Below are 23,167 nucleotides of genomic sequence, written 5' to 3'. Positions count from 1 at the left end.
TCGAACTTGTCCCACAGATTTAATGCTACAGACTTCAAACTTGGCCAGGTTACTCTTAAGACATGGGGGGAAAGATTCATGGGGAAACTTTTTTCAAAACTTAAAGGGCGTGGGCGTGGCGACGCTTCAAAGTTTGATGACTCGCCATCACTCGTCTCAAAAAATTAAGTCGCTTATAACTCCCACATGCATTATCCAATCTGTCCCAAACTTCATACGGTGATTGCTGGACCCAGCCTAAACGCGTACATATTATCATAGTGACATCCTCCTATAGCGCCACCTGCTGGTCGTTGGAAATGTCTCTTTTTTTCCACAACTCGCATTTTATCGAACTCCTCCTACATATTGAATGCTACAAGCTTCAAACTTGGCCAGGTTACTCCTGAGACAGGGAGGAAACGAATCATGGAGAACCTTTTTCAAACTCTGAACGGTGTGGGCGTGGCCACGCGTTGAAAATCGTGTGATGGCATTTGTGATTTGAAAAACTTATCATCATCGCAAAGTCATGAAACTTGCCCCACACGTCCACACTGACCACCTCACACGTATAAAAAGGGTATCGTGTGTGGGCAGATTAAAATGGCTCAATGGCGCCCCCTATAATATTTAAAAATGGTCCCCGCAATGGGGTTATTTTGACGTGGGACAACAAAATTTGGTACACTCATTCATCATGTCCAGATGCACAAAAAAGTCTCTTGTCGACATGGTCCCACGTCCACAGGAAGGCGGCCATTTTGGATGGAAAGTGCATTTTGGTGCCATTTTTGACCGATTCCACGTCTGGCATAAGATCGAACTCGTCCTACAGATTTAATGCTACAGACTTAAAACTTCGCCAGGTTACTCTTAAGACATGGGGGGGGGGGGGGAATTCATGGGGAAACCTTTTCAAAACTTAAAGGGCGTAGCCATGGCGACGCCTCAAAGTTTGATGACTCGCCATCACTCGCCACAAAAAATGAAGTCAATTATAACTCCCACATACATTATCCAATCTGTCCCAAACTTCATACGGTGAATGCTGGACCCAGCCTGAACGCGCACATATTATCATTGTGAGATCCACCTACAGCGCCACCTGCTGGTGGTTGGAAAAGTCATTTTTTTTCCACACCTCGCATTTCATTGAACTCCTCCTACAGATTTAATGCTACAAGCTTCAAACTTGGCCAGGTTACTTTTAAGACATGGGGGGAAAAAATCATGGAGAAACTTTTTCAAACTCTGAACGTTGTGGGCGTGGCAAGGCAGTGAAAATCGTGTGATGGCGTTTGTGATTTGAAAGCCTTATCATCATCGCAAAGTCATGAAACTTGGCACACAGGTCCATTCTGACGACCTCGTACGTATTTAAAGGGTATCGTGTGTGGGCGAAGATAAATGGCTCAGTGGCGCCCCCTAGAAATTTTCAAAAACCCCTCCGCATTGGGGTTAGTATGTGCTCATACGTACGCAGAGGGTATCGTGTGTGTGGGCAGAGCTGCAGCTCCCACGTCCAGCGCATGCCCAACGTACGCACATCCCAACGTACGCACACCTCGGTCCCGCTCACAGCTGCTTGCAGCTTTCTAGTTGTAAGTTAGTGTATGTGTGAGATTGATTACAAGAGACAAGATTCACAATTACCCTTTTACTGTTTGTAATTTGTACAAAAAAGAAAAGACAGCACTGCATAGCACAAAGAAAAAGTAGAAATGTGAACCTACAATCTAGTAAGGGAAAACTGTACATACATAGGAATTACAGTGCAGACAGTCTTCCTAGACCTGTTGACGTTCCTGTCTGTTGGGCCACATATTCTCATCCACGTCACATTGAATATTATCTCTTGCGATGCAGCGTGGAAAGAATCTTCTTGAGTGTCTTATCCAGCCTCTGCAGGCATCTGCTGTAATGTCCTCACACGCCGCATCCATGGCAGCCAGAAGGGTAATTTGTGTATGTGGCTGGCGATCATACACTTTCCAACGCCACGCAGAGAAAAACTCTTCAATGGGGTTAAGGAATGGGGAGTAGGGTGGGAGGAACTCCATCAGCATCCTATTGTGAGCTGCAAACCATTGCCTGACGATGTTTGAGCGATGGAAGCTGACATTGTCACAAATTACCACATGCTTTGGCAAGTCATCTCCAATCTGACCTCTCATGTTCAGGGATGAGATCCCTGTAAAGAGCGTCTAAAAAGGTGACTAGACGCTCTGTGTTATATGGACCAATAAGGGGAATATGCGTTAGCACACCATTTTCTGAGATGGCAGCACCCATTGTTATGTTCCCGCCCCGTTGGCCTGGCACATCAACTGTCGCTCTGTGCCCGATGATATTTCGCCCACGCTTTCTGCGTTTTGTGAGGTTGAAGCCAGCCTCATCCATGTAGATGAAGCTGTGCGGTGGCTCGCTTGCTTCCAGTTCCATTATACGCTATATCCAGAATACACAAAATTAGTTTTATGAATTACATGCATTTTCATTTTGATAAGGTTACATCAAATGTATACAGCACATATCGCATCTTCTTTTCTACAGCCATAGCAAATGTGTAAAGGTCACACTTACTGTACTGTATATCACTATGCAATGTTGTACTGTTTACTGTGAAGTACGGCTACTGTATGCTCATACATGTTTTACCTGTACATAATAGTAGCGCAGCTCCTTCACTCTTTCTTCATTTCTTTCAAAGGGAACAGTGTACAGCTGTTTCATATGCATTTGGTGTCTTTTCAGTACCCTGTCAATTGTTGAGATGCTGACTGTTTGAATGTTTGCAAAGATGTTGTTGTCCTCTATAATGGCACTCTGTATCTCCCTAAGTCTTATGGCATTGTTCTCTATAACCATGGTGCAAATGGCCTCCTCCTGTTCAGGTGTGAAAAGGGGCCCTCTGCCACCCATGTGAAGTTGTCTTGCAGTCCTATGTGGAAACAATATAGCAATGCAAAACACAAAATTGAGTAAGATAAAATGTCACTGTATGAAGTATACTTACTTATATTGTAATGTGGAATACTGTTACATTGTATGAAGCATTACAGAACAGTGCCTATTGTTGGATTACATACCTGTTCTCTCGACGAAAAGTCTGAACGATTGAGGACACAGTTGTTCTGCCAACATTTGGCTGCACCCTTCGACCAGCCTCTGCCATTGTAAGCCCATGATTGAGAACATGGTACACAAGGGTGGCTCTGATCTCATCTGGAACGCGCATATGTCCTCGGCCTCTTCTGCCTCTTCCTCTGTTCTGCCTCCCAACTCCTCCGCCACGCAACCTCACTCCTCTTCCTCTTCCTCTTCTCTGTGGCTGTTGGCCCCGTCTAATTCCTTCCATTGTCAGACATTGAAACATTGTGTTGTGCTCCAGCTATATATATATTTGTCAGTTGATTGGTTGTTAGAGAAAGTCAACATTCACCTGGGAGCAATTTACCAATTCAGGACAGATTTTGAACAAAAGTCTAATGGAAATGTATAGAAATATGCTTGACATATTATGACAACTTGTTCAACCATTTTGCATGTAAAGACCTATACGATGAACTAATGCCTTAATGTTGTGGGGGGTGAGACTATTCAACAGAGACCTGTACAATACATTTTGATCAACATGACAAAAGCAATTGATAATGTAGGAAACAGCAGAGAATTGTACATAATCATGTGCATGGATGTGCCAAAGCATTGGCAACTTGCTGAAAGAAATGATAAACTGCTTGTTTGATGTGCACAAGTGACACAATGATGTGACAATTGAACACGTAGTTTTGAGAATTGCAACTCTGATCTGAGAATTGTCCAAAAGCGACTGAGAAAAACTGTAAGTTGAGGGTCCAGTTCTTGCCACTAGATGTCACTGTTGTATAGTTTGATGGAGACCTTTGTTTTCACATCTAATGCGCGTTCAGTGTGAGCTGACCATGAGCAGCAGCACATAGCATCTGTTGTTGTGTTAGGCTGCGGTTACTCTTTTTAAAAATCAAACCATTACACCATTTTGGATTGAAGAATTACTGGTGTATTTGCACCCATCGTTTATCACTGGTCACCATAATAAGCTTCTTCATAAACACACACACACACACACACCACTTAAATGAGCTATTAGATCCTCTGTTTTACCTGAAACCCAGTAAAAGTAATCTGCGCTGCTCAGCTCCCCAAACACTCACCTGTAAACAAGTCTTCTCCCTCTGTAGGCTATTCAAAGTCGTTATGCAGAGGTGTCTCAAATATTCAGCGGCTTTTTCTCAGCTGAGCTCCCTGAAATTTGGCTGCAGTGTACAGAGAGTCGGCCTTCAACTTTAGTGCTTAGAGTTTCCTCTGGAGTCTGAAGAGTTATGGGCCCAATAAAATTCCCTCTCATCCCCTTACACGCACACGCACTCCAGATAGGCCTATATGCTGTTGACATATATTACAAGTGATGAGTAATCCTGATGCTAATGTTATTTCCGTTTCATTAACCCGTAATAAATTAAATATTGAATGAAAATGAACGGCAGGGACTTTTCTAACTTTCCAGCACACCACTTACACAAAGTACACACAAGTACATCAAGTCTGTTTGTGAGGGACGCTGCGGCGGAGTGCGGTGGGTCCGAGGTAAACCAAAGGAAACTTTCACAGAATTTATACATCGTGTGTCTTCATCAGAGCAGGCGTGGAAGAACATGGTAGTTATACTGAAAACACGGCGAAAAGGGTCGAGATTTCGACTATTTTCTTGAAAATGATTCTTGCAAGCTTTCATTTGATGACTCATATTTGACTGAACTTATTGTTTGTCAAAAAACGGGAAACAAGCCTGAGTTTTTTTTTTTTTTCCCAGTGTGCAAAAACCTTGCGTTATTCATAAAGTAGCATCAGTCGACAGGCAGTCGTTTATTTATTACTTAAGTCTTCATGTATTGTTCTTAATGGTGCGAAAGATTTAAAAAGAAACAATAACTTATAAGTTATAATAATTATAAGTTCTAACCACGTTAAAGTCATGGTGTAGCTTCATTTTGTGGCCTTGCGTGCAGGCCTTCATCAGAATTAAAGAGTGCTCCATGAATGAAGGGCCTCCTAAATGCCAACATTTCCTCACTTTTTCTGACATTTTGGGTATTCGTGGTTCAACAGCACTTGAGATTGTTAGAACAGACCTTTTTGTTGGACTTTGACAATCAGAGTGTCTCTCTGCTTTTGGACTGATGTCCGTTTCACGGATTTGGCTCTGATAGGCCTTTCATTCATTCATACACGTAGGCTAACCTTCCATTATTCTGTTGGGTCACAAAACACAAAACGTCCTAATATAGCCTACATTTAGAAAGTATCGAATATGCAATCATTTTAATTAACTCCGTTGTCTGGTTTATGTTTGATCCCCCTTCATATCCACAAACCACGTGGATATTATATTTTAAACGTAACAATGAATTAACAAAATAATTAACTGAATTCTAAACTCGTAGCAAATTCACTGTAAATGAAAACAAAATGACATCATTACACAGTAGAGAAATGACGTAATGGACGTACACATTTCTGTTATTTCAACATATTTATTGATGGACTGTGCACAGCAGCGTATCAACTATTTATTTCACGACCATGACGCTGAACTGTTGTGACTGTTGACTTTAGTGGACTTCATGGAAAAAATCTCACCGCTGATGCTTATAAAAACCCGATCAGTGATGACAAAGTAATATTCTTAAGATATATTTGGTTTGATTTAGGGGAAGTAAGATTTTTTTTTCTAATAGGGATGAAACTCCCTAAAACGACTGTTCATTAAAACATATGAAACTCACCTGATTTTGGACAATCGTCGGAGTTTGAGATATGAAGATCAGAGAGTCACGGACAAAAATCAGTTGCACTCAGGCCACGCCCATCGCAAGTGGGCCGTGAGGCCTTGTGCCAACTGGCTTGTACACCGGCGTGGCACGAATCACGTAATATGGACAAAACTATGAGATTTGCGGTTAACTTGTGGTTCAAAATCTTCGTGAAAACGAAGCGCATCAAATACTGATGTTACACACAGAAACCCTTGATATAGCGCAATCTAATTGTGCAAACAGCTGACTGATGCGTTGAAAAGCGCTTCGCCTCGCGGAGACATCTGCTCTCTGCGTGAGAGCACCAAGCTGATGCAGGGTGCTGAATCACATCTCATGAAGCCTAAACACGCTCTTCATGCACAGACTAAAGAACACAGTTGGAACTATTTCAAATGAGGAGCCAAGAATTTAATTCCACTGCAGGTGTAACAGTTTGGTGGTCCTGGGCGCGCGCCTTTACGCGCAACTATCGGCTCCGGTTCGCGCAACGATATTTAGCAATTTGAGCTTGTTTTATAAGGAAGTCTGGTTTTACTGATCAAATAAATCGTGTGTTTGGCCCCTTCCAGCGGGAAGATTCAGGCTTTTAAGGAAACATTATCTGCAGTTTTAATTACCGCCTTTGGAATAATCTCCGAATTGCCTTTCCTAAAATCACCAAAGACATATAAGGTGTTTATGTGTGTGTGTATATTTGGATATAGATGTGGCCAACTGTGAGGCCGCCCAGGTTTGAACCTTTCCTTCTCAGTGTGAGGCGAAAATGCCACTGCACAGTCCCACCATATGAGATACATTCAACCATTTCAAATCTGGACGAAAAACAGCAACGTTCCTTATTTTGTTAAGACTGTTAAGTTTTATTAATTAATTATTTAGAGCTCATATACACGCTGGCCATCCACTCGTGGTTAAGCCCACAAAGAACACAACAGCAAAAAACGATCAAATATAACCGTTAACCTTTTGAGCATCTTTCGGCCTATTTAAATGTCCACTATCTGATACTGTAAAACATCTGCACAATAGGAGCTCACGTCACAGCTCTGTCCAAGAGGAGGGGTAACCTGACCAACAACTGTTCAACAGAGGACACGTCACGTGTTCCTGATGTCAAACATTAAAGCAGCAGTACAGTCTGTATAATGTGGTCAAAAATATCAAAACAAGATTAAATGCATCCATGTTGTTACATTTATATAACTGTGTGCATGACCCCATAAACCACATAAGTAATTTGCTCTATTTACAGAAGGCTATATCTGCTTATAGTCCATAATCACTGCTTTGGCTTATTTAAGTGTTCTTATGTGTTGATATTAAAACCAAATATCAACATCCTGCTGAGCTGAAGTGGTTACACTGAAGACGGGCCATGATGGTCAACCAGCATAACACCATGGTGAGGATTTGGACTTTGTTTCATGGCAAAAATATGTACTTTTACATTAAAAATCCACATGCAGTAACTTATACGGTATTTTAGGGAACACATCCCACAACAGTCGCCCTCACTGTAAACCTGGTGCAGTTTCCTCACGCCATTGTGTCCTCTGTTTGCTCTCACTTGAGTCCTAAACCTAATTAAACTGAGCCGAGTTTTGTATGGTTAAATTAACTTTAGAGGAGGTAGTTTTCAGGTTTTCTTCATGGGAACTAAACCTAAATCTTAGTGGTTTAATAAGCTAAGAGTGCTTATCTTTATCCTGAGATCTCCGCAGTTAATGGCATCACATACAGTATGTTTTAAACAGTTTTGTTAGTTGTTTGACTTTTGTTTGAAAATTAAAAGCAGCAGGGTTGATCGGATGCTTCACTGTTGCAGTCATGTTGACTGTAAAGAGGTTTGATTGAAGATGTGCAAGAATGAAACCAAGCATAAAAACATGGCCTTCATCGGCCTTAATGGAACAATATTATCTCTGTCACAGCCATCCCAGTTCACTACTCAGCATGCTTTTATGAATCAGTGGCTCTATGCCGATTAAAGAGGGTACAAAAATCAAACACATTATATGGTCTGTGACTAATGAGAACATCAGAAGGATCAGTCCGGGCCTCATGTGAGTTTGACCTTACCATTAGCATAGCTCATTGAGAGGTCCTCACAACGAGCTGACGTCTGATATCGATTAGACATATTTCTATTAGGAGATAACTGTAAATTCTTGTTTGGGCCGCAAGGTTTTCCTTTTGAGAGCCCTTACAGTAGTTTATGAAAACAATCAAGATGGAATCTGAGTACCCTCAACACCTCTTTTTACTAAAACTAACCAAATGCAGCTTTGGTACAAGTATTGGCTGTTATGCTTTAACAATAGTGAGCTCTATTATTAAAGAGGGCTGAGTCATCAGCCACCAGCAGCATTGTGGGAGTATACTGCATACAGCTGATGCCACCACAGATTGTTATGAGTAATATTTGATAAGTTTAACAGGATACTACATCCATGTAAATTAGCCATGCCCACTTATTCTTTGGGCCATATCTGACAATGAGATAATATGTAAAGTTAATGTTAAACTGTATGCTTTGGGCAAAAAAAACAATAACATTTCAAACATTGTGAACACTGATGACACTGGAGACGAGATAGATATAAAATATCTACAAATGCATATGTAGAGTTGATCAATTTCTTTGAAAATTCAAATTAAGACACATTGTCAGGGCACCTTGAAATATCTCTCATAATGCAAACTTTAAGTTTAGAAGGCAAAGATCCTTTTTTAAACCTTAAAATGATTAATGTAATCTACCTGATATTAGGGTCAGCCCGCAGAAAATCCTTTTAATAAACTGTTCCTTCAGACGCGTCAGGGAGACATGGGCACGGCTGCAACACGTCAGTTTCCTGCAATCAGAAACGAGCTTGAGGGATGAAAGTCAAGCTGCACATGCTTTTTTAGACTTTGTTTTCATTTTTCAGCCCTTTTGCATGAATTGATTATAACTTAACTAGATTGAGTCACTGTTTTGTTGCATAATTAGCATGTGTCAAGCTTGCTGACAAAGTTCTGCTATGGTCGTTATCCAAGTTGCAACATCTGACCTCTTCCATTCTGGTGATTATTGTTAATGTGATATGCTCTGTGTAATCATCTCTAAATGGTACCAACATATAGCAGGCAAATGGGAGCTTAATAGAAAAACACAGGCACAAAGACAGCTTTTATGCAATCTCAATTAAACCGAAGAGACGTTTTCTTTTAATTTGACTCAGCTTGGGCACATAGGACAAGATGGATGATAACTGTGGTGAAACCCCTTTTACATTTAAAAAGCTTCTCCCTGGGAAGACTTGATGGAGACTCTTCCTTTTCCATGAAAATTCAAAGAAGTTTGCTTGGGGTGTCAGGTGTTGTTTTAAAGGTTGAAAAAAATCTAACAAGTCTGATGATATGTATGTATTTAGAAAAGCAAGCAGGCATTGAAAGGTGACGTTTTCCATGTGGTTATTATTCTCTTTTTCGTAGCTCCTGGCAGTCTGATTATATTTCATAGTGCAGGCATTTAAGTTTGGTGAAGTAATGCTGGTGGTGCTGCGTGTGCATGTGTTTGGGGTTGGGGGCTTGAATTAGACATGGCCCGACCATAAAAACATGCAGCCCAGCTTGCAGATTTAGGGTTCAGGTTACTCAGAAGACCCAGTGGGCTCAAGGCCAAGCATCAGGCTGTATTTCCTTCTCCTTGCAAGGGTCACTTAAAGGTTGTTTCAGTGAGGTCTTGAAGGTATGAAGGTATAGAAGGAAAGGCCTTTTATATTATATTCATGTCACTTAACTTCCAGGTCTTAAAATCAAGATGTAGAGCTGAGGTTATATAATAATGATCACCAATAAAGCTATGAGCCAAGTATCCTCGCAGCCTCACCTTGCATACATCATCTCTCCGTCCCCGATCTTCCTCAACTTCCCGGGAGAAGCTGTTTGTCACGGGCACCATCGTGTCATCGCAGTATTAAGAATAGGTGTGTACGGGTTTCTGTCTTACTGTGAGGAAAAAGTGAATCCGAGGGGTGGAAATATAGCGGCGCACCAACGGAAGAAATATGGGAAACAGTCCGAGAGCGAGATTACGCAGAGAGCAGCGAGGTGAGGGGCCGTGTCGGCGTCAACCTGGCCGGGATGGAGGGAGAGGAGGATGCGCAGCTGTCCAGCTGCAGTGAAGGAATCTGTGTTCATGTCCACAGTGAGTGGACGTCACAAAACTCTCATTTTAATGAGATAAAGTCAATCAGTTTTAAATGAGACCGCAGTTAATCTCTTATAATTCAAGCTTCACGATGTAATGTTTTCTTAATTAAGCTGCATCTACTGAAGAAAACTATTATTATTATTATTATTATTATTATTATCATATTTATTATTACTTCTAATCGCCTCTAACTCACATACAGTGCAGTTGTGCTATATAATCAAAAGCTATAGCGGGATGAGATCTGGCGTCAGCTCATTCACATATTCAAGTCACGCAACCTCCAGCCTGCAGTGCATGCATAGAAAAAAACGTTGCATTTCAATTTGAAACGTCGGTCTTAATGATCATATAGTCAGTTGAATATTCGATCAAATAAAAACAAACGCCCGAAACTAAAGATTAAAATTGATTTGAATGAATTGGAAACCAAACGTCAATAATCCGCAGCCTTTTCAACAACTCTGCTTATACGGGGATTCAATAAGTCTATTGCCATGGAACAATGTCCACCCAGTTTTAAAAATGAAAACACTAAAAAGTGTCAGACAGCAACAGCAATGAAGATTGTGCAGGAATATCAATCACCAGGTCATTGCATATACTGACCAGAGGTTTTTAAATAAATTCCATCTAACAACATTTTACTGGTTCTGAAAACATCCATCTATCCATAGAGTTCATTTTATTCATAACTGATGAGCAGGGACAATTAGTAATTACTGTATTTAGCTAAATCTTTATCTGTATTTTGTCACCATTTTGTGCTAAAGACTAAAAATGAACTAAAAGAGTGCTGGACCTTCTTTGATGTCCTTTGATGGGGTGTGAGGTACTTTGTTTGATTTGTTTACAGCTATTAAAAATGAAATGATATACAAACATACTGGAGTCATTATATCACATAACATCAACAGTAATGTTGCATATATTGCTGCATCAGCCCCTTTCAAAACATAAAACTATGCTTTGTAATCTTGGGTCTCTTGGCTACTTGTGTTTCTGGGCTTATGTCTCTATTTATAAAAGTTCCAAACTCGCCTGGACAAAAATGTACATTAATGTTACATTTAAAAGTTTTCTGTGACTGTAAAATAACAAATAACTGCTTCATTGTTGAATCCAAAACCAGTTTGGATACTTTTTTTTGCTAAAATTCTGTTTTCTAAAAGAAAGTTTTTTGTTCTGCTGCCTAAAATCTCCAACAAGGTGTTACCTCTGTGTTTTTTTTATAGAGTATCAAAGTGGAGTTAGTGTCATGCACAATTACTTTTGCAACAAATTAAGCATACCCGGAGGCACAGTTAAATAGGCTGTAAACTAAAAGGCATGTCGTCAAGGAGTTTTTTATGACCTCAGCGTTAACATTCCATAGCAAAGAGCAGAAATGGCAAAGTGATGTATGAAAGGAAATATGGAAAGGTGGAGATGAGCTTCTCGGTCTTGCTTTCAGTCTTGTCCTGACTTTGAACAACAGGGGTCCAGACGGCAGAAATGCACAATGAGTCCAAGGCTGCTAATAAACCTTGAACCGCAAACAAATCACAACACACCCCACCATCATAACCACCATTTCCACCATTGATTACTTTTATTGGGGCAATCCAGAAAGTCTGCTGCCTCTCTCTTTTGTCTCACAAATTCTCTCAGTCTGTGTGAGGGTGAGAATGTGGCTGAGTGTGTATTTATGTGTGACGTCAAGCAAGACACGGAGATGAAAGGGGAGATTGTGTGTCTGCTTGGAACTAAAGGAATTCAACCTCATGACCGACAATAAACCCTGTTACAAGACTTTCTTCTCCCTTTTTTAAACCAATGCTGCCACTTTTACTGCAGATTTATGTCTATTTTTTTTTAGTATTGCCAATGATTGTGGTGTTTAAATCTACTCACTTATGAAGAAAAAGACTGGGTAGAATGTGTACTGAATTGATTCTGCAGGGTAAGCAGTAGTTGTAAGATCTGTAAATAATAGCTCAATGGCAACACATGTTGCAGTGATGGAATTGACTACTAATAATAGAGTTTGTTGGACATGAAATGTTGTAGGTTAACTGCAGAATTTCAAACATTTAAATGGTTAATAACACACAAGCATGTAATTGCAGGGCAAACTAGAGTATGGCTTAAAAGCAAAGACTGTAGAGTCAGGAGCAAATAAATCCTAAATAACAAGACAGAGGTGTTGGCCTAACAATATGAAATATAGCTCAATCACACCAACAGCCTCATGTGTCAAGTTAATTGTCTTAATACTCATCTCCAAAACTTGTTGGCGTCACTTCAGGGCGACGCTCGAGGGCAGCTTTGCCAGCATCCTCCCTTCTCTCTCGGTGTGCCATATAAATTTATACGGCGGCCCTGAGTGACTTTTACACAGCAAACACTTCGCTTTCTTTTACAACAGCTTCAGCGTGACCCTCATCTCCATCACCAGGACATTCATCATGACACTGCCACCTACAGGCACTTTTCTTTCAATCGTTGAAGGGATGTCTCCTCTGGCCTGAATCCGTCAGGCTGCGGCCAAATTAAATGACGAGCACTGATTCCTGTTCCTTCATATCATCTCTAAAAGCAGTTGTCACTTATAGTATAACGTGCTAAGTAAAAAAAAAAAAGGCAACGAAGAGCCCTGACTGTTGATATACAGCAGAGGCCTTCAGAGTTGGCAACCTAGATATTAAGTGATTTATGCTGAAAAGCTGGACCTGGAGACCCACAGAACCGAGTAGCTTCATACACTTTAGAGCAATATTTAAGACATTATTAACTGGATGTCTGCACAGTGACATGATTTCTAACATGTTTTGTTGAGATGTAACTCTTTTAATCCAGCTAGATGTAGCTGGTGAGGTGTCTGGAGGTACATTCAATAACGATATGATGAACCAAAATGATGATCCAGCGCCGGACCTGCTCTGATGTAGATCCATCGGAGCCATCTTGAATGTTTACATTTGGAAATTCGTCCTCGTGAATGCTTGTGCGCTACTTTTTTCTCATCCAGCCGACAGATGGCGGTAATGATGCACAGGAGACAGAGATCAAGGTCTACAGTAGAGGCCTGCTGGCCATATTCTCCGCCACCCGAAGGAATTTCACTTTCACACACAAAGACGGACAGTATGCTGAATTAAAAGGCCTCAAATGAATGGGAAGTTGGCCAAACATGACGCAGCTTTATCGATCCCACTGCTTTGAAATAATCTTCGAGTTGTTACATGGTCAATCTGACCTGATGAGCTCTTTGCTCATCGTTTCATTATTTTAATCCGGGTGAATAATTCAGCTCTGGTTGCCTTTAATTACCCTAAAAGTTATTGCACACAGCCTGTATTAAACACACTCTGTGGGTGCTGCGTAAAGTTGTACTATCACTGAGGGAGACCACGGTTTGGTGGCCAAAAGTGGCTGCGTGGCACACTGCGCATTTCTGGGCATTTGAAGGTAACCCATAAAAATGCACCCTAAAATATTTAGTGAGGGTAACATGCTGGTTATATTAAAAGCATAAAGTGGATTGGGGAACAAACGTATCATGAACTGAGAAAAACAGAAACATAAATGAGTTGTTCTAGCTTGGAATCAGCTGCAATTTAAGTCGTATAACACGAATTCATCTAAATATGTCGCTCTGTACAGGCATCATGCGCACATGAGGCATCTTACTCAACCTATTATACGTGTATTGTGGTGGTTTATGTCCCTGAACTGTAAGAAAAGTGTTGTGCTATCGGTTAACACGCATTTGTTGCCTATTTTTAGGGCAAAAAAGCACCATAATTCAGCATTGTGATGAGGTATAGGCTATATTTACTTTCCACGAAAATCCCCCGTTCAGTTTGGCAGATTGAAAATGAAATTGAATCACACATCATGATTTTAAATCATATTTGCTAATAAGACAAATTAAATTTCAGCTTCGGCTTCAAACAATCACCGATGACGAGAGTGTTTGTTTCGTGTTCTTTTTCCCCACACATGCGCACAGTGGCCTAGAACGTCGAAAGATCGTGCCAGCCGACCCCGTGATAGCTCAACATGACTTTAACCCCCAATCACCTAATTTTGCACAGCATTTGTACAAATTGGAACATATTTCTAATGGCTGAGACTTCAACCTTTCATTTGCTCCTGGTATGAAATACTGTAACATAAATCATGCCAAAGAAATATGTGTGCCAACCAACTCCGGCCTGCCCTCGTTCTGAACCGGATCAGGTATGACAGTTATTTTTCTGCCTGAGATGTAAAAGCCAGAAGGCTTTGCGCCAGCTCTTAGTATAATGCTGTTACTCAATAAATAAGGCTAAGCCAGCGAGAGAGTAAATTATAGAAATGAAATGAAACACACGACGGAAGAAAATTATGCAACAGCTGGATTTAAAGAGTGCATGTCCTCTGATACAAATCCAGATGATGACGACAAATTGGATTCCTGGATTTCAGTTAACGCAAAAGAAAGTGCTGGGTTGTCAAAAATGAATTCCCAGGGAGAATATATCTTCACTGTCAGCTACACAGATGTAGGAAATCACCTGGCCACGCAAACAGAAGCCAAAGTGGAACTTTCGTCTTTAATTTGGTCATATGAAGGTGTTTTAGGCAGAAGTAGGCCGCTGTACACTTGAAAACGTGAACAGATTCATGCTACTTTTCATCCAGCTTTTTAAATAGCAAAAAAATAAATAATTAAAAAAACAATTATATGTATATATTATATATATATTATATGTTATAGACTACATTCAGGTCCATCTGCTGCAGGCCACACATTTCTGAACGCAAAAGCATGATTTGATTTATTTCCCATACTTGCTGAATACAGTCTAATCATGTGATCCACAGTGTAACCAATTGGCAGCCGAGAAGAAGGTAAGGGCAGGAAAAAAATTACTACCATTTTAGGGGAGGATGTAAGCCACTATACCAGCCCATCTAACGTTTTACAGTCGCACTTAAGTGTCTTTTTATTGAAATAATAAAATAAACATGTCGCTAACGAATTATTATTCCATGATGGGTCTCCAGGCCGAGGAGCCGTACGGTGCACATTTCATCCCGGGAGGCTTGCAGGGTTCGACAGTCGCTTGCGCAAAGCCAGCCCGGGGAGCGGAGGAAGAGGAGGGGAGCCCCGGCACCCACATCCCGGATTTTTCACATTTTTCCAACAAAGCCACCCTAAATGGCTTTTCTCCTTGGACAAACACGTCTACTTCTTCTTCATCGTCTTCTCCGCAGCTGCACTCGGCCCCCGGTGCCTCCATCCCCGGGCTTTTTCATCCACATCACCTCCTGAGCCACCACCACCACTCTTACTACGGCCCGCAGGCTCCGACCCACGCCGAACACCTCGCATCCGCGGCCGCGTCGGAGAGCAGGTTCGTCCGCTGTTGGGAGGGAGCGACCCCCTCTTCGGAAACCACATTGTCTCAAGTTTCGGCCACTTTCCCCGCGTGTCTCCCTTCTCAGGCCGACCTCTCCAATCCAAGCCCGACGTATGAGACAATTAAGCCCGAGAGTTCCCCGCCGTCACACGACAGCCCCGAAAACACCAGCTTCGCCAGTCCGGCTGAGGTGGTCCTGGAGCGGCTCGGGACCGCAGAGGAGCTCGGGAGGAAGCCTGAGCCAAAGAAGGAGGACGAGGAGAGAAAAACACATCAGCAGCTTGACCCGGGTAAAGACAGATACACTAAACTCAGGAATGTTTATTAGCTTTAAGAAGTGCCAACACGCAGGTGTGTGTGTGTGTGTGTGTGTGTGTGTGTGTGTGTGTGTGTGTGTGTGTGTGTGTGTTTGAGAGGGGGATTGTATTTAAGTGAGTGTGTGGAACTTTTATAGCCCTATAAATGTCTTGTAAATGGTCAAATATAAAACTTTATTGTCCATTAAAATAATTAAGGTGCTATTGTTATTTAGCAATTTGTCACTGAAGTGGAAAGGCAGGTTGGCTTGCTGTGTTTTCTGTCTGATCAAAACTGTGCAGCAAATAAACTTGTGAGTGAATTTGGACAAAACTACATTGGTCTGTGAGGATTCCAAAAGCCTTAATAATGTGTAGTCCTTTCACTTTGGCTTACACAGCGATAACCAAGTCATGCAGCATGACTCATACATATAAGTGATATTGCTATTATTGGAAGTAGTAGGCCAGTTCTAACTTAATAAATGCAATTTCATTATTTAATGTAATCCAATTCTTTAATTGGCATGATTTGAATCCAATTTTTTTTTCAAGAGAGCCTTGAGAGCAAAAACAGCCACAGCAACAAAAACAGCAGACAGAAACAACACAACACAATAAAAGCTCAATAAAAGAGTTACAAGATTAATTTAAAAAAAAAGAGAGAATGTTGGTGTCTGAGGGCAGTTTGGGATTAATTCAATTTGCAAGTTGCATATTTGTCTTTAAAACCAGGTCTGCCCATTTCTGTGTGTAGATATAGGATTCATTTAGTGTTCTGAGGGTTTTAAGTGTCTTTATCTCTGATACAGACGTCTAATTTCGATTGTGCCTTGTATTGTATTTGATGTAAAACTCTGATATGTTTAAAAAAAAAGGGCTACACCAAAAAGCTAATTATTCTTACATAAGGAATATTTAAAGTGAAGCAATTACTGGGTTTTATGCTGCAGTTGATATGAATAAAGAGAGGCTGAGGGGTCGTCTAAAACCTCAACAGCAGACCTTTTAAACGAATAACAATTTTTTTTTGTTTTGAACTGACAAAAATCAACATTTAAGAAAAAGTTTTAAAAGATACATTAGCTTGGTTTATAGCAGCACAAATAGTATTTATTAGAGTAGCAGAGATGCTGCAAAAATCCACAACTTTTGTGTGTCCGAATGACAGAAAAAGTACGAGACACTTTTAGCAGCTGCGATTATGTAAGAGTTCTAAGGTTTGATTCAAAGGTTTGAGCAAAGCAACTAAAGATTTTCCACCAGACCGAACCTAAAACCTGTTGCTCTCTTGTTGGCTGGCTGTCCAACTACTTTCTGAAGTGGCCAGAAGCAATGTCATATCAGTCAAAGGGTTCAAATACTGCAGTTTATTAATAAGATGAAGAAAGAGGCTCACTGTGGCTATTTTTATTAGTTCATTCTCCGCTGTATTTATAGTTTCTTGGTGTCCTTCCAAAGGTAATCTGAAAAGGTCTATAGCTTGATGATGAATTATATCAGTATCACATTATATGAAATTTATTTATTGTTTCAGCCTTTTTCAAACAAGCACTCTGCAAAAGCATTAGAGAGAAGTGAGCGCTGTCTTCATTCATGAAGCTCTGTTTGGAGCATGTGGCGTTGTTTCTTTTTTTTTTTAACGAGCCAAAAGTTGTAGCTTCAGAAGGTTTGTTTCCGAGTATGTTTTCTTCAGTCTTTGAACTCTTCGCAGAGACACACCAGCTCGAGCAAAGTGAATAAGCAGGTGTGTGGTGTGAGTAAAAAAAATCTATGCCTCCACGTTTCCTCCTCCACAGAAAATCCATCAGCTAGTTGGATCCACGCCAAATCGACCCGGAAAAAGAGGTGTCCGTACACCAAACACCAGACCCTGGAGCTGGAGAAGGAGTTCCTCTACAACATGTACCTGACGAGGGATCGGCGCCTGGAGGTGGCGGGACTCCTAAACCTGACAGAGAGACAGGTGAAAATCTGGTTCCAGAACAGGAGGATGAAGATGAAGAAGCTGATGATCCGGGAGAGGAGGAGTGAATGAATGATGGATCCGGAGGCTGGGCGTGTTTTTTCCAGGGATGGGCGAGGAGGTGGTGAGGTTATAGCTGACAAAGCAAAAGCTGTGCTCCAGGATGCCCAACATCAGCTGCCACGCTCAGCTGTTACCAAGCAATGGATTGTGGAGTTAACATGGCCGCCTTGGAAAAGTTGCAGTGGTGAAAGTCGACGGGGGAGACCGGGATGAGTCGTAACACCTTTTAAAAATTCCTATTATTGCCTGTAGGGCTTCTCATGTTAGATACTGTGCCGGAGAATCCTTCCATCTGCATGTTTTGAAATGAAGACGGTCTTCAACTTGGGGTTGTTGTAAATAAGAACTTTGTTAACATTTACAGGGAGATTCAGGAACTGAATCACAAAAACTTCATATCAAAGACTCGCTCATTCTAAAACACATCTGTTTCTGAGGTTGCGTATCTGTAAAAAACGGAAGCACTTGACACGTACTTGACTTCACATAAAGTGTCGGTGCTTTCAGCCAAAATGTGAATCATGTTTAGAGATTCGACGATGAAGCCATCACCCCCGTGAAAAGCGCTGTAAGTGAGCCATACGAGAGTACAGTTTACTGCGAGGCAAATATCAGAGGTACATCCCATGAGTGATTGGAGCACCTGTCCATTTTGGCCTAGAAAAAAAGGGTTTATTTGAAAAGAGAGTGAAATGCTTTCGGGTAAGGCTGCAAAAGAAAAAAGGAAGATGTTAGACTGATGACAAACTTAAAGGACGAAAAACAAACGAGAGAGTGATGCAAACATGAACATTAGACAGTGATGTAATGGATGAAAATTGATTAATTATGTAAATATTGCAGGTTCAGCTGACTTCAAAACGTGTATTTGAAATGATTTTGCATGTTCGAGTGCTCAAACAACACTTGATGTCATCGCTCTTATGAAACAAACATGCTTTCAGTGTCAGTCGCATGACGCAGCCTCACATGCTAAAGTATGTGAAGCCTCTGAAGGCAGCACGTGGCTCACGGTGACGCGGCCGTGTCAATGTGGCAAACTTGTGTTGCAAATGCCATACAGTCAGCCATATTTGTCACGGTCTGCCCGAATAAGAGTGAAGTCTTCACCAATAATACACACATGAATAATAAGAGGCGCCACCAGTGTGTCTGGATATTTAAAAAAAAAAGTTACGATGCTGTAATTTGCAAATCATTTAAACTCCATGTTAGATTAAATACAGACAGCAAAACGCAGCATCCAAGTTTTAAACTCTGATTTCTTTTTGTTGTTTTTTGCTCTTTAATTCTGCTCATTTGGCAACAGAAGAGGGGAAAGGTTGTGTTGGGGAAATCTGGATGGGTGTAAAGGCTCATCCCAGAGAGGCTGAGTCTCTCAGAGGCAGAGCTAGAGTTCCCTACTCTGTGAAACACTCCGTGGACAAATCATTCTATCATTTAATGTTGGGATTTGGTAGTCTAAGGTTCTAATATTGAAATAATCAGAGTCATCTCTGTGTTAAGAAGCAAGCCTTAAACCAATATTGAACAACCTGATATTTGAATCCACTGCTGCTGAACACAGTTCACTATCATCTATGCAAGTTAAAAATCCACCATTGATAGAAATAAACACGTATAAACAGGATCCAGAAACGCAGTCGCCCTCTCTGAGCTCAAGTTAATTTAAGGTGTAAATTCTTTTCGGAGGGCTACGTCCTCAGAGACAGGGGAGGAGATGAGAATGCGGCTTGTTTTCAGCCTTTACCGGCCTCCAGAGAAAATGTGGAAGAGGTACATTTGTTCACAGGTTCAAACCATAGTGGAGACGCAGTAAAGGTGCAAAAATTGGTATCATTTTTTTTTTTGCCAGTTGTTTCCTTTAATGTATTCAATTTAATTTATAAAGCGCCAGATTGCAAGAAATGTCACCTCAAGGCACTTCAAAGATACAATCCAATTCACCGTATTACAATCCTCATCCAATCAAATCCAGTTAATTCAATTCCAGATTAGTCCAATTAATACAGAGCCAATTAAATAAAAAGTAGCCTCGCTAAGGAAACCAACAGATTGCACAGAAACCTCCCTTCGATCTGATCTCCCATCATGAGCATGTGAATGTATCAGTTTAACATTGTATTTTGTATTTTCTGATAACTAACTGCAACTGAGAGCAAAGTAGAAAAGTCTAAAGTCCTTTGTGGTGTAATACCTCCTTCCAACCCCTCCAGCCTCCCCGTAACCATTTCCAAACATGTTACAGTTGTCCTAAAACACATTTGTAATACATAGGCTCTGATTTTATAAGTCAAACATAGGTGTTTAGCTTTTTTTTGGACCCCAGAGTAGTGCTTTTGTGAATTTTCAGCCTGGTCGACTGCTTTGTTTTGTGCTGTGGACCAGTGCATGTTACACACATCCTGCCGTGAGATCGGTTTGTGTCCAAACACAATTAGCAGCATCTGCGATGGTACGAGGGAGCGTGCGCATGGGTAACCTGCACATCTACGAAGGCCTCATTAGCCCTGAATGACACAAACACATTGTGGAGGGATGTCTTTTTCAGGAAAAGCCTCGCTCAATTCATCAATACATTTGAATTAAGCTGGCAGTTCAGACCAGTGACCCACTGAAAACGTTTGGTGCATTATGAAATGAGCGGTAAGGCAAAAGAAGCTGTTAAGCAGCTGAAATCATAAAGCAGAGGCAGAGTGGGAAAACATCCCCATGTTACAACGACATCAGCTACTTTCCTCAGACTGCCATTAAAGGAAAAGTGATGCAATAAAGTGGCAAAAAAAACTCAAATCAAATGAAAAAACAACATTTCAGCAGCTCGTATGTTGTCTCTTCTGTGAATACAATAAAGTTTAAATCATTTCCTACTCTGCTGTTACCTGTAACGCAGCATTTTGTTGATTTTGTCGGCTGAGTTGAACAACACTACGTTTAAAAGAGCTGCGTTGACTTCGTGTTTCAGTTTCAAAGAGGGAATTTTCTTGGCCCGGGAAACAAAACAAAAAGGTCAACATCCTGATGTAGGTCTATTCGCAACCTCATAGAATATTACATATCTTGCATTTGTAACCTCAGAGTGGTGGATTAGGCAATCGCCAGTCAAAGTATGTCACTGTCCGGTTTGTGGGATTTTGTATATAAGTACGGATAAAAGAAGGAAACATGCAGGCTGTAAAGAAATCGAAGAAAAGGTGCCACATGCTTCCCAATATATTTCAGGTGTGTGTGTGCGTCATGCTCTCAGAGAGGCATGTGTGTCATGTGTATTTCAGTTTGCCTCTAATAGAAGAAATTGTCTGTGTTACAGCCAACCCTGGTCTCCCCTAAAGTAAGAAGCAGAGAGGACTTTACAAAGAAACGTTTCAGCGTCCTTGTTTTGGTTTTCTAAACTTTGCATGAAGCCTTATGGGCATATCTGTTGTTATTGTTGTTGTTGCTGGTGTTATCATTGTTGCTATGTATATCTGTGGTTGCTGTGGCTCTGATATGCAGATATAGTCATGCCTATATCCCAACACACACACACACACACACACACACACACACACACACACCAGTCATGGCTAAGCTATGGCGTGACAGCAGTCTGTTGGTTATTTTTCTGTTTACCTCCTGTAAGAAAACATCTACAGTCCCTGTGAAGCGCTTTACACAGAACACACGTAGAATCAACGCACAACTATTCAACTTTAGAATGTGTTACGTTAAACTATTATATTAGGATTATTAAAAGGTATCTTTATGTGTTGGTTTTTTTTCTTTTTAAGATGATGAGACGGACTAAAAGCAACACATTCTCTCCAGGAGAAAAAGAGGGACAGCAGGCTATGTTAGCCTACAGCTGTGGGCCTGTGTTGTGACTTTAATGGAGTCGAGGTGTGATCAATAAGGCCTTCATCCAATCATTTAGACTAAATATGCTGCTCATGGCGATTTCTTTTTTTAATAAAATAAAAGACTGATTACAACAACATTGTTAATCTGTGTTATTTTCTTCTCTTGTGATTAAATTTGAGGAATTTTAGGCAACAAATGAGTCCTCTTATATTAGTTTTCAAGCTTTTAACTTGACATTATCATCTTAAACGAGCAATATTGTTCAACTGGCTTGCGGTTAATATCAGGCCATATTTACGGTTTTAATAACAACTAAAAAAAAAAATTGCTACTACGCAGATAGCTAAACGTTTTCAAGTAATAACAATAGCAACATTGGCTTTTCCTCCACGTCTTCATCCTATTTATCATTATCATGGTACAAATCTTACGAGACAAAAATAAAAACAATAAGTCACATTTCACATTTACCTGGATTATAGGCCAGTAATCCGTTTTATTGTGTTTTTCATTGTGATTATATTCCATTGTCAAGGTGTCTCACTGCTCTCAGGTGTGCAGTCTGGGTTTGAGTCCAGAGACACATTTCTGCCTCCTTGTTTTGTCAAAGTCAGCGCAGCACCTCGTAGTTTCCCTCATTTATTGCGCCCATATAATCTCAGCGCTCATCCTACTGCAGGGTCATAAACCAACAGCATGCATTTGGAGAATAAACGTGACTTTCCGCCCTGCCAAAGACAGAGAGAGACACACACGGGGGTGCCATAAAGTCATTTAGCCCAGACAGTCATCGGGACTATATGGTTTTATTGGGCCCCCTTTCCTGCATTAGAGCCTTAACTGTCCTTCTAAATGTTAAAGTCATTGTCCGAAGATGAGACCAGACAGCCTCAGCCACATAATGCAGACAGCAAGGACACAAAACAAAGGAAAAGTAATTATATAGAAATCTCCGCCGACAGAGCATGGTGGCATCAATTATTCAGTTTTTAAAACCGCACCACCATCTGACTTAAAGCCAGAATTTACTGGATTTTACTCAACAACTAACAGTTTTTGCTTATTTCCTAAATTTCTATTCTACAGCATTTTTCACCGGTTACATGAACGCTACGGAGAATTTTTGAGATTGCTCAATTTGCAAAAATACGTCCGGTTTTAAACAACGCGCGCAACCAGCAGCGCGTGGTGAGTTATATACAGGCCTCGTATGATCACCGACAGAAGCCCAAAGCTGTTTATTAAGAATAAACTGTGTGAGCTGAAAGACTCAGAGAGCACACAGGGAGGGCCCATTTTCTGTTTTAATTCAATGTATTTATGCCTACCAGGAAATATATTTCAACGTTATTTTAATAGACAAGGCAAGTTTATTTGTGCAGCACAATTCAACAACAAGGCGATTCAAAGTGCTTTACAGATACATTAAAACAGTAGAAATAAAAAGCATGAATATAAATTTTAAACAAAAAAGGAAGAAATAAGAACAATAGATAAAATCAGTAGTTAAAATGTGATTAAGGACTTTCCTCAATTATAGTAGTGTACAGGTTGGTGGGTTTATTTTAGGA

At 40.8% G+C, this 23,167-nt stretch overlaps 1 protein-coding gene across 1 annotated transcript; it reads left to right on the top strand.

Moving 5' to 3' along the window:
• The first annotated feature begins 15,036 nt into the window (after positions 1-15,036).
• On the top strand, positions 15,037-17,765 carry LOC142400430 (homeobox protein Hox-D9b-like). Its single transcript, XM_075485302.1, has 2 exons — positions 15,037-15,721; positions 17,527-17,765. Exons 1-2 carry the CDS (start codon positions 15,037-15,039, stop codon positions 17,763-17,765), a joined length of 924 nt encoding a protein of 307 aa, XP_075341417.1.
• Positions 17,766-23,167: the final 5,402 nt, after the last annotated feature.

This window comes from Odontesthes bonariensis, chromosome 2 (genome assembly GCF_027942865.1).
Source record: "Odontesthes bonariensis isolate fOdoBon6 chromosome 2, fOdoBon6.hap1, whole genome shotgun sequence".
NCBI lineage: Eukaryota > Metazoa > Chordata > Actinopteri > Atheriniformes > Atherinopsidae > Odontesthes > Odontesthes bonariensis.
The sequence above is the reverse complement of the archived record's forward strand: the minus strand, read 5'-3'. Positions and strand labels throughout refer to the sequence as shown.

Bases quoted from the DNA above. Each gene is read 5' to 3' on its own strand.
- LOC142400430 (XM_075485302.1), top strand. From the start codon at position 15,037: ATGTCGCTAACGAATTATTATTCCATGATGGGTCTCCAGGCCGAGGAG. The intron at 15,722-17,526 runs GTAAAGACAGAT...CCTCCTCCACAG, and splicing joins ACATCAGCAGCTTGACCCGG to AAAATCCATCAGCTAGTTGG.